Source organism: Oryctolagus cuniculus, chromosome 21 (genome assembly GCF_964237555.1).
Source record: "Oryctolagus cuniculus chromosome 21, mOryCun1.1, whole genome shotgun sequence".
In the NCBI taxonomy this organism is placed as follows: Eukaryota; Metazoa; Chordata; class Mammalia; order Lagomorpha; family Leporidae; genus Oryctolagus; species Oryctolagus cuniculus.
In genome coordinates this window covers 13,510,831-13,522,110 of record NC_091452.1, presented here as the reverse complement: position 1 = coordinate 13,522,110, position 11,280 = coordinate 13,510,831, and the positions used below count along the sequence as shown (strand labels likewise).

Here is an 11,280-nt window from a genome sequence, read left to right as displayed (position 1 = left end):
GCCCCCGGCGCGCTCGTGCGCGTGCGCGCGCCGCAGACCCCAGGTACGCGGACAAGATGGCGGCAGCAGCGGTGGACAGCGCGATGGAGGTGGTGCCCGCTCTGGCCGAGGAGAACGCGCCGGAGCCGGCGGGCCTCAGCTGCCTCGTCAACCTGCCGGGCGAGGTGCTGGAGTACATCCTGTGCAGCGGCTCGCTGACGGCCGCCGACATCGGCCGCGTCTCCAGCACCTGCCGGCGGCTGCGCGAGCTGTGCCAGAGCAGCGGGAAGGTGTGGAAGGAGCAGTTCCGGGTGAGGTGAGCCCACCGCCCCGCGCGCCGGGCCGGCCGCGGACCCCAGCTCGGGACCCCGCCCGCGGCCGCCAGACAAAGGCCTCGGGGCCGTCGGGGCCCCGCCGCGCCGCCCCCCCCACCCGGTGCCCAGATGGCGCGTCCGGGCGCGGGGTCCCCGCTCGGGGCCGCCGCCTCGCGCCGGGTGCGCTCTGCGCGCCTCTTTTGTGCCCGCCGCGGCGCGCGGTGTTTACAGCCCGGGCCGCGGGGGCGCGGCTGGCGGGGGTGGGGGGTGGCGGCGCGGGATGTCGATGCGGGGCTCCGGGTGGGATCCGGCCCTGCGGCGCCCCGGGGGTGACCTTGGGGCCGGCGGTTTCCCGGGCCGGGCCTCCTGCGTGGAAGGGTCGCGCGGTCCTCAGACCTCCTCGGCACCGGGAGGTTCTGATCGGGCGAGAGGATGCGTGGGACGCGCGCGCGCCATCCATGTTTACTGTCATTGTCATCGTTCTCGTCCCCGTCGTGTGGACCAGGGGGCCGGGGACACGGCCGTGGCGTCGCCACGCCAAGGGCACGGTGCGAGGCGGGGCGCGCGCGCGGGGTGGGGGTGGGGGGTCTGAGCTGGAGACCCTCCCCCCCGGGCCGAACCCGAGGCTGCCTGCGTGGCTCTCTGAAGCGGGGCCGGTGTGTCTCTCCCCGTAGGTGGCCTACCCTTATGAAACACTACAGCCCCACCGACTACGTCAATTGGTTGGAGGAATACAAAGTTCGGCAGAAGGCTGGCTTGGAAGCCCGGAAGATCGTGGCCTCGTTCTCCAAGAGGTTCTTTTCGGAGCACGTAAGCATCCGTGGACGTGGCCGCGAGCGCTGCGTGGCCGTGGGGTGTGTGCGTGGGGCTGGGGCTGCAGGCAGGCGCTCAGGTCCCTGCGTTCGCTTCCCCAGCTGCGAGAGAGTCATTGTGTCCCCTTCCTCCCATCCCTGCCAGCCTTACTTTCTAAAAAGCCAGAGGGAGAGAATGGGGCAGGAGGGAGTAGGGAGGTGTGCCTAGAGCGGATCCTCTGCCCAGCCTCCACCTAAAGTGGGGCATCATCATTGGTGATTGAGCTCTCTAGATCGCTCCCAGTTGTTTTCCCTAAAGGGCTGACGGAATGAATGCAATTCTGCTGTCTGGTGTTGCGGGTTCTACCTGGTGATGAACTGCATTATTTATCTATAAAAGGACAGAGAGTTACAAAGCTGTCTGTACATCAGAGTTGTAACTCCCTCGCATAAAATGACCTTGCAAAGGCTTTCTTTTCAATAGTGCCAAAATGCATGGTGGGTTTTTTTTTCTCACCCCCGAAATGTCTCCCAGAAGTTTCTGTATCCACTCCTAATGCTGAATTCTTTGCGTATCCAGACGACAACCCACTCTGATTTTCTGAACTTGTCTAATGATATTTATTTCTGGTCGGGGGTCCTAGAACGGGAGCCCACCTGTTTTATTTTACCAGCCTGGGTTTCTGAAGATTACTTCTGATTTTCTCACTTCATTACTACTAATGGAGTTCATACATTTGAAAGATTTTAAGGCTTCTCAAGTTTTGAAGAGGAAAATCTGAACTCTTTCTCCTTGTGGAGAATAAAAAATAGACCTTCCCTCGTGTCATTCCCTTCTGTAAACGTTTATTGGTGCAAGGAAGCGGACTTTATGTTGCACTTTGGAGAAGCCACGCCTGGGCTGACCGTGTCGGTCATCACAGACTGCGAGTCGTGGTGTGAAGCCTTGCACACAGCGTCCGGGCGCTGCGCAGCTTTGGTGCTGCTGGCCACGGGCTGCGAGGCTACGGCGTCCGCTGCTGCAGCAGCCGGTTGTGTGTGTGTGTGTGTGTGTGTGCGGTTTGAGCTTTCTCTGCCTTTGTCTGGTGATGAAGAATTGTGTTTGTTCCTTTGCTCCCCCTCTGCCTGTCCCATGCTTAATTAGAAGTATGTCAAGGACTTTGAACACAGCGGGAGTATACTTCAGACTGATCCGTGGGTGGGCGATTGGTTTGGCTCTGGACCCTTCTGTCCCTGCGTTCCCAGCATGCACACGGGCTGACCTGAAACATCCTGGCTGCTTTTACAAAGAAGAGGAGAAGTCATCTTAAAGTCTTAAATACCAGCAGGCTAGAGGAGTTGCCTCCTCCCTGGCTTATCTCGCTGGCCCTCTCTCCTGGTTGGTACAGCTGATCTGTGTGATGGGAACGCGTGATCCTGAGCTGTAGGACTTTGTAGCTGTAGTTCTGGTTACAGTTACTTTTCTTCGCCTTTCAGAAACTGCAGTCTATGGAAACACAATTAATTTACAAGTACCAGATGTGAACAGGTTAGGAGGAGAGTGTGGAATAGCTCCAAACAGGCACGTTTGTCGGCCACTCAGATGGGTGTTTGAGAGTGACAGCTGCGTTAGTACTCACGCTTGCGGCCTGTTGATGTCTGTCTTCCTCACAGGTTCCTTGTAACGGCTTCAGTGACATTGAGAATCTTGAGGGACCAGAGATATTTTTTGAGGATGAACTGGTGTGTATCCTGAATATGGAAGGAAGGTAAGCCTAGCTTTAGCAGGTTTTTTTTGTTGTTGTTTTTTGTTTTTTTTTTTTGTTTTAATAATAACCCCAGAAGGAATTGCTATAATGTGTGGCTGAACCCCGGAACATGTTTTGATATATAAGGAAACTTTGCAGAAATCCTTTCAGAAAGTAAAGGGGATTAACGTTTAGCTGTACTGTGGGTTATGTACTGCGCTTTGTCGCTTGTATCTATTACGTCATTCACTAATGTATTCTTGTTTTATCACCTATCTGCCTACCTCTATCAAATTTGCTGGCTGCAAATTGGATCTTTTTTATTTTTAGAAAATAACCTTAGGCATGTCTTAATTTGATGGACTCTTCTTTTTACAGTTTGTGAGTTTTGCTGTGAACTGGGACTGTTGTGAACTTGACCTCCATAAGTACTTGGCTGAGCCTTTCTTTCGTCTCCTGATCAGTGCACTGTGTTCCTTGGATGCTCTCCTGGTCAAGAAGAGCCCATTACCTCTTGGTTGTTGCTTAAAGTGTTTCTGCCTCTGGGTCTGCTGCAGAGGTCCATTTCTAGATTACCTGAAAGATGCCTTGGCCTCCAGCCCAAGCTGCCTGGGGGAAAGAGTTTGTGCTCTGCAGGTTCTGAAACTTAACTATGATGAGAGAGGAGAAGGGCAGTGTAGGGTCTTCCCTAGGAGAAACCACTGCAAGACAGCTGGGTAACAAGGCGTCGACTATTTTGTTGCCTTTAAGGGGCTTGGGAGAGAGAAATCTCTCCGTGGGACAACTGTGGGAGAGAGGTAAGATGTGTCACTATTCTAGGCCTTGGGTGAGTTCAGATGCAGAGGTCATTTTTCCGTTTCTATTTTGGTTTATCTATAAATGAATTGAAGTATGATCTAAGACTCAGTATCACGCAGCCTTCAAAATAAGAGCCGACCTGTGTTTTGTACACGTGTGAAATCTGTCGGTGTGATCTCCCCCGTGCCCTCCTCGCGGTGTTGGCTTCGTGTTTGGGACAGGCTGCTTTTTCTGGTTTAGGCTGGTTTCTTCTTCCTCTCTACTGCTTGCGTTCCCACTGGCCTTCTCTACCCCACTCCCATAAGTTTTAGTGACAACCTGGGTTGCCTTCTTCCAGGTTAATAGATGGTATGCATGGGGGAAGGGAGGGCATTATTTCACAGCATTGGGATCTTTTAATGGATACTTTTCTACATCCTTTTTTCTCATTCAACATTACCTTATGGAAATCTATCCTAATCAACAGGTAGAAAATCAAAATTCACTTTTGTGGTTGGTTGCCTCCTGTTTTTTAGGGTATATGGAACTGCCCTCTGTTGATGGACAGTCGCTTTCTTTTTCATTTTGTATCACTGGGAAGAGTAACAATACTTCTAATTGTTTCTTTTCCTTTTTTTTTTTTAAGATTTTGTCATTTACTTGAAAGTCAGTTACAGGGAGGGGAAGAGACAGTGAGAAGGAGATCTTGAATTTGCTGGTTCACTCCCCACATGGCCACACTGGCCAGGGCTGAGCCAGGAGCTTCATCTGGGTCTCCCCTGTGGGTTGGCCATCTTCTGCTGCCTTTCCCAGGGCGTTAGCAGGGAGCTGGATTGGAAGTTGTGCAGCTGGGATATGAACAGGTGCCATGTAGGATGCTGGCGTCACAGGTGGAGGCTTTACCAGCTATGCCACAATGTCGGCTCCTTCTTTTCCTTTTTAAAAATATTTACTTGGCAGAGACAGACTTTCAGTTTTCTCTTTCAGTTGGATAATATCATAAAATATATAATATATATGCATACAGAAGAGTAAATTTACATGAAAGTCCAGAGAAAATAATTAGAATAAGATTGGGAAACTTGCATCATTATATATATTTAAATATTTATTTATTTATTTGAAAGCAGAGTACAAAGAGGCAGAGAGAGAGAGAGAAAGAGAGAGAGAGAGGTCTTCCATCCACTGGTTCACTCCCTAAATAGCCAGTGGCTGGAGCTGAGTTGATCCAAAGCCATAAGCTTCTTTCAGGTCTCCCACCTGGGTGCAGGGGCCTAAACACTTAGGCCATCTTCTTCTGCTTTCCCAGGCATAGCAGAGAGCTGGATCAGAAGTAGAGCAGGCAGGACTCAAACCGGAGCCTTAACCGAGACCACTAATGCAGAAGCAATAGAAGAACATGGTAAATGATATTGTGATTTAAAGAAATAACTTCGGTGTGAGCAGAGAAACCACCAAAGTTGGAGTTAACAGGATTCTTCAGAGCTTCCCTAAAGGAAATGACAGGCGTATGTGACAGGCATTGGCCCCACAGTTACGGCCGCGCTCCCACATGAGTCCTGATGGTCGACTCTGCGGGCGCTGCCTCCTGACTCGGGTTTTCTGCCAATGCAGATCGCAAGGCAGCAACGATGGCTCGGCTGATCAGTTCCCTGCCGGCCACAGGACTGGGCCCGGTCTTGGGCATTGCCAGCATTTGGGGAGTGAACAAAGTGAATGCAGTGCTCTGTCATTCTCTCTCTACCTCTCAGAGAAAAATCTTTTTAAGAAAAATGTGTAAAAGATAGGACAGTATTCACAGAAGAGCAAATCTAAGTGTCTGACAATCATGTAAAAAACCTTGGCATCACTATTAAAAGAAATGTTAGGGGCGGGCGTTGGGCATAGCAGTTAAGGTGCCACCTGGTTTGCCTGCATCCTGTACTGGAATGCCTGAGTTCTGATTCCAGCTTTGACCTGAATTGTGTTCCTGGCCCCTGGCTTCAGGCTGGCCCAGCCCTGCCTTTTGCAGTCATTTGGGGAGTGAACCAATAGATGGAGGATTTCTCCGTCTCTCCCCGCCCCCTCCCTCCCCCACCCGGTCTGTCTCTTTGTCTCTTTCTGCCTTTCAAATAAATAAGAATAAATTTTAAAAACTATAGACCCAAGTTTGTGTTAAAAAAAAAAAAGTTAAGGTAACAGTGAAATGATTCCTTTTTTATTTATCACTTTGGCAAAAAAGACTGAAAATGCATAGCCAGTGAAAACATGCGTTGTTGGCCTTTCTAGAAACAAGCGTCACGAACATGTTGTCCTTTTCCTGCCATGCATTTTAAACCCACAGCAGGTTGTTTCCAATGGCAAGGGATGTAGCACATTGGAAACATTCTGAGGATGCCGGCTTTTGTGGCGAACCTTGTTTGTGTTTGTTCCGTGTTTATCGTTGGGAAATGGAGAGCATAAGAGGAGAGAGGGCCGTCCCCATCCCAGCATCGGCAGACACTTCCCGTCCCTGGTGTTCTGTAGATCTTTCTGTCCTCCCGTGGATGTGTGAGCCAGCATACGCTCTACGGAGAACACTGACCCAGAATGACCAGTATTGAACTGTGTTTTAGGAAAATTACTGCATTTTAGACAGAGAAGTCCTTTGGGTATCCAGGCCAAAAGCTGAAGTCACAAGGAAAAGAAAATTACAATATTGGCCGGCGCTGTGGCTCACTTGGCTAATCCTCTGCCTGCAGCGTTAGCACCCCGGGTTCTAGTCCCAGTTGGGGCGCCGGATTGTGTCCCGGTTGCTCCTCTTCCAGTCCAGCTCTCTGCTGTGGCCTGGGAAGGCAGTGGAGGATGGTCCAAGTCCTTGGGTTCTGTGCTGCGTGGGAGACCAGGAGGTAGCACCTGTCTCCTGGCTTTGGATTGGCGCAGTGCAGCGGCCATTTAGGGGTGAACCAATGGAAGGAGGACCTTTGTCTCTCTCTCTCTCTCTAACTGCCTGTCAAAAAATAAATTAATTAATTAAAAAAAAAAGAAAATGACAATATCATCAGACTTTTCAGTAGCAATGCTTTATGCCAGAGGAAGAAAGAGTAGCATATTAAAGATATTGAGGACTGAAAGAAAAGGTTAGCCAAGGATTCTTTTTTTTTTTTTTAAAGATTTATTTATTTATTTATTTGAAAGTCAGTTACACAGAGAGAGGAGAGGCAGAGAGAGAGAGGTCTTCCATCTGATGGTTCACTCCCCAGTTGGCCGCAACGGCTGGGGCTGTGCTGATCCAAAGCCAGGAACCAGGAGCTCCTTCCAGGTCTCCCACGCGGGTACAGTGGCCCAAGGACTTGGGCCATCTTCCACTGCTTTCCCAGGCCATAGTAGAGAGCTGGATCAGAAGTGGAGCAGCTGCACTGCGAACCAGCACCCATATGGGATGCCGACACTTCAGGCCAAGGCGTTAACCTGCTGAGCTACAGCAGTGGCCCCCAAGCCAAGGATTCTTATGTCCAGGCAAATTGACTTGCACTTACGAAAGGGTGCAGACCAACTTGGCTTGCAGGAACTCAGGACTTCTGGGCCCTCCCTGACAACACTGCTAGAAAGTGAACTTCGAACAGCCCAGAAGCCCAGAGTGGCACTGGCTTGGGGACTGGAGGTGAGCATTTAGCTGTAGAACGGGAGCCAGGGTTCTGCGTGTAGATGCGGTGCATCTGTTCAAGAAAGCGAGCAGTGTGGGAGAATGGATTCAGCATGTGTAGCTGTTTTCAGTACTCGTGAGCAGGATGAGACTGTTAGCCTTGTTATTCTGAGGCTGAGTGTGTGTGTGACAGAGAGAGAGGGAGAGGTAGGGAGAGAAGTGCGAAGAGGCAAATGAATAGCTATATGATATTCTGTCGTCTCTGGTATCCTGGAGAGGCAGAGTTCCCTTGGAATAAAGAAGATGCTGATAGAAGATATAAAAAGGTCAAAGCCATTTACTTTGAATTTGAACCAGAAGTGTCAGTGTGAAGCCTGGAGGTTTTTATATGAGAACATTTCAATTGTTTGGAAAAATGGAATTAAATTTGTTTAGTTCGGTGCAAAAATTTCTGAAATCATACATATGAGGAACCTTAAAAAAAAGTCCATGGAAAATGTCTATTATGTAAACACTATACATGAATTTTAAAACATTTTCTATCAACATTTTAATTTGATGTGTCTCGATTTTTTTCTGCAGATTTATTAAAGTGCCTTTATAGTATTTTTTTATGGTCTCATTGCACGTACAATTATTTGTCTGTCCACATGTTTATAATCCTTCCCATAATCACAGGGGCCTCATCCACACTGCTCACTGCATGTCCCCTCAGTGTCTGTAGGTATGTGTGAGAATGTGGGTCTGTACAGGTACCTGGCTTACTAGCTCTGTCCATTGAGAAGGTCTAGAAACGTTAACCAATGCAGTAGAAATGTCTTCCCTGGAATCCAGATTGTGGTCTTGGTACACCATCTCTCCCGAAAGAAGCCAGGGTTTGTGAGAAATGACTGATTCTAGGTCTACTGCGAGACGTGTGGGAGAGCCTGGGGCACCAGGGAGGCCTGGAACCAGGTGGTGAGACAAGTAGTGTTGGACGTATCAGGGGCCGCCAGGGAAGCGGCTTCCTGGCGTGAGAGGAGACGCTCAGCATCAGTGTGGGTGGTCACTTCAGTGGATTGAAACCGTGAAATATGCTAAGATCCATGGATTGAGGCGCTCATCGCTGGGGGACGAAAGGACCCCAGACCAATGATTTTGAACATTTACAAGGGGAAGGAGGGGCCGGCGCCATGGCTTACTTGGTTAATTCTCCTCCTGTGGTGCCGGCACCCCATATGGGCGCCGGGTTCTAGTCCCGGTTGCTCCTCTTCCAGTCCAGCTCTCTGCTGTGGCCCAGGAGTGCAGTGGAGGATGGCCCAAGTGCTTGGGCCCTGCACCCCATGGGAGACCAGGAGGAAGCACCTGGCTCCTGGCATCGGATTGGCGTAGTTCCGGCTGTAGCGGCCACTTAGGGGGTGAACCAACGGAAAAAGGAAGACCTTTCTCTCTGTCTCTCTCTAACTCTGCCTGTCAAAAAAAAAAAAAAAAAAAAAAGCTATGCCAAAAGGCCACGTGATTCTAGAAGGCGTAGTTGCGCCACAATATAAACTTGGCTTTTAATTCTGTTTTTCTGTGAACGTTTGGAAATGCCCTCATGTACTTCTTTAAGCGGCTCGTTTGTTTCACGTGATGTTGAGAATGGGCAAGGTTTACAGCTCCCAGGTTAGGAAGCAGGTACAATAGCCGTCTACTGGTTTTCCTCTCCTCTGTGAAGACTGGCGCGCCCTTTGTTTCTTTGTGAAGTCAGGGGCAGGAGTTACTCCCTGCGGCTGTCCCGTGCCTTAGAATCCTGTGTGTGTGTGCCTGGAGAAGTTCAGCCACTCCGGTTTTAAGGAGCGTCTGCTGCGGGTCTGTCAGAGTGAACACCCCCAGGAAACCCTGTGCTGTGGAGCCCACGGTGTGGGAGAGGCGGGCGCTGAGCAAACAGGTGGACACTCTGGCCTGAGGACGTGGAGAGCAGCACAGAGCTGACTGACTGGTCAGGGAAAGGCTGCGGCGCCGCTGAAACAGCCGAGGCACAGAGCCCTCCCAGGGGCGTCTGAGCGGAAACCAGGAGTGAGGGGGGAACAGGGCACACGCCTCCTGCACAGGGACGTTCCTTTGGAACCGCACGGGGCTCGAGGGTGCGCACAGCCTGCTCACGGAACACGGCGCCGGGAGCTAGTGTGCCCGGGGCCTGCGCCTAGTGAGAGCAGTCAGAACTGATGTGAGAAGGTGATGAGGTGAGACGCAGGGGCAAGAGTCGGGAACCCATTGGAGAATGGAGGTGGAGGCCTGTGGTGCCATGCCTGAGCCTTGTCACTCGAATGCTGCTGCCGTTTTGAGGACAGGCTGTGGAAGAAGGTTCGGAGCTGTAAGGTTAGGCCGCTGCTATAACACGGGGCGGGGGGGTGGGGGGTAGGAGGAGGCAGTGAGCGGTAGCAGTGGTCGCCTCTGTGTCCTGGAGGTAGCCCGGTGACAGCGCCCGCCGGCAGGCTCTGTGTGCCTTCTGAGGGAGGCCAGGGTGCTCGGAGGGCGGAGCCTCACTGGGAGGTGCGGCGCCTGTTTCTGAGATGGGGTGGCTGTGGGGGGAGAAGTCTCGGGTGCTCCCAGATGTCCACGTGGGGTGGGAAGTAGCAGGTGGTTATCCAGTGGCTCTTCAGAAAGTTTGGAGAAATGGAATTAAAGGTAGTTGACTTTGGTGCAGACGTTTTTAAAATCCACAGTTTTTTCCATAATACAAATGTTCCATCTATTATGAAAAGAGAACTTTTGCACTAAAATCAGCTCATACTGTTTCCGTGGAATTTTGGAGTACCTTTATACGGGTCTGGAGTTGCAAGAACACTGCTCTTGAAAATAAACTGGGCTTTGGGCTGGAGCTGTGGTGTATCAAGTAAAGCCACCGCCTGCAGTGTTGTTATCCCATAGGGGCGCCGGTTCGAGTCCCAGCTATTCCACTTCCGATTCAGCTCTCTGCTGTGGCCTGGGAAAGCAGTGGAAGATGGGCCAAGCCCTTGGGCCCCTGTACCTGTGTGGGAGACCTGGAAGAAGCTCCCGGCTCCTGGCTTCAAATCATCCCAGCCCTGGCTATTTCGGCCATTTGGGGAATGAAGACTTCTCTCCTCTGACTCTGCCTCTCTGTAACTCTGCCTTTCAAATAAATTTTTTAAAAAGCAAAAATGAACTGGGCTTGTCGGTGTGAACAGGTAGTACCTGACCTGAGCTGGGCGAGCCGGCAGCGGCGGCGCGTGTGAGGAGCAGGGCTGCTGCCCCGTGTCCTGCAGAGGTGCGCCTCGGCCTCGGCTACTTGTACACCTCTTCCTTTGCCTCCTGAGGATGGGCGAGCCGACCTGAGGCCAGAGCCAGGACCGCCGCTCAGATCTCAGCAGTGCAGGCTGGTGCTGGTGTGGACGCAGAGGCCACCGCTGGGCCGCAACTGCCCTGACGCTGAGCCCAGCACCGTGAACCGCGTCTGTTCCGCACGCTGTGATTATGACTGGTGTGAGTGAAGAGCAGCTAAGTGAAGCTTTTGTTTATTTTTAAGCTTTATTATTTACTTGAAAGTCCGAGTTACACAGAGGAGAGGCAGAGAGAGAGAGGTCTTCCATCCGCTGGTTCACTCCCCAGTTGGCCACAAGGCCGGAGCTGCGCTGATCCGAAACTAGGAGCCAGGAGCTTCTTCCAGGTCTCCCATGTGGGTGCAGGGGCTCAAGGACTCCGGTCATCTTCCACTGCTATCCCAGGCCATAGCAGAGCGCTGGATCGGAAATGGAGCAGCCAGGACTCGAACCGGCGCCCCTGTGAGATGCCGGCACTGCAAGTGGTGGCTTTATCCGCTACACCACAGCACTGGCCCCAATGTGAGATTGTAAAGTCTTAATTCTTATCGACTAGTTTACGTTTATTTTTTCCCAGGAAAGCTTTGACCTGGAAATACTACGCAAAGAAAATTCTTTATTACCTGCGGCAACAGAAAATCTTAAACAATCTGAAGGCCTTCCTTCAGCAGCCCGACGACTATGAATCATACCTTGAAGGTGGGTCTTTCCCCATTCCCAGTGTTCCCACGGTGGAGGAGTGGGCTTGAAGAGCAGTCCCCGGGGAAGACTCCCCACTGATGGCGG

The 11,280-nt window shown here is 51.5% G+C and overlaps 1 protein-coding gene across 2 annotated transcripts in view; it reads left to right on the top strand.

Annotated features, from left to right (window-relative positions):
- Positions 1-11,280, top strand: part of FBXO21 (F-box protein 21) — a 44,877-nt gene continuing 33,597 nt past the window's right edge. For both annotated transcript variants that reach the window (XM_002719805.5, XM_002719806.5), the window contains exons 1-4: positions 1-295; positions 968-1,103; positions 2,738-2,832; positions 11,072-11,193. In XM_002719805.5, coding sequence (XP_002719851.1) covers positions 57-295; positions 968-1,103; positions 2,738-2,832; positions 11,072-11,193 — 592 coding nt within the window. In that variant the 5' untranslated portion in view covers positions 1-56. The remainder of the gene's footprint in view (positions 296-967; positions 1,104-2,737; positions 2,833-11,071; positions 11,194-11,280) is intronic.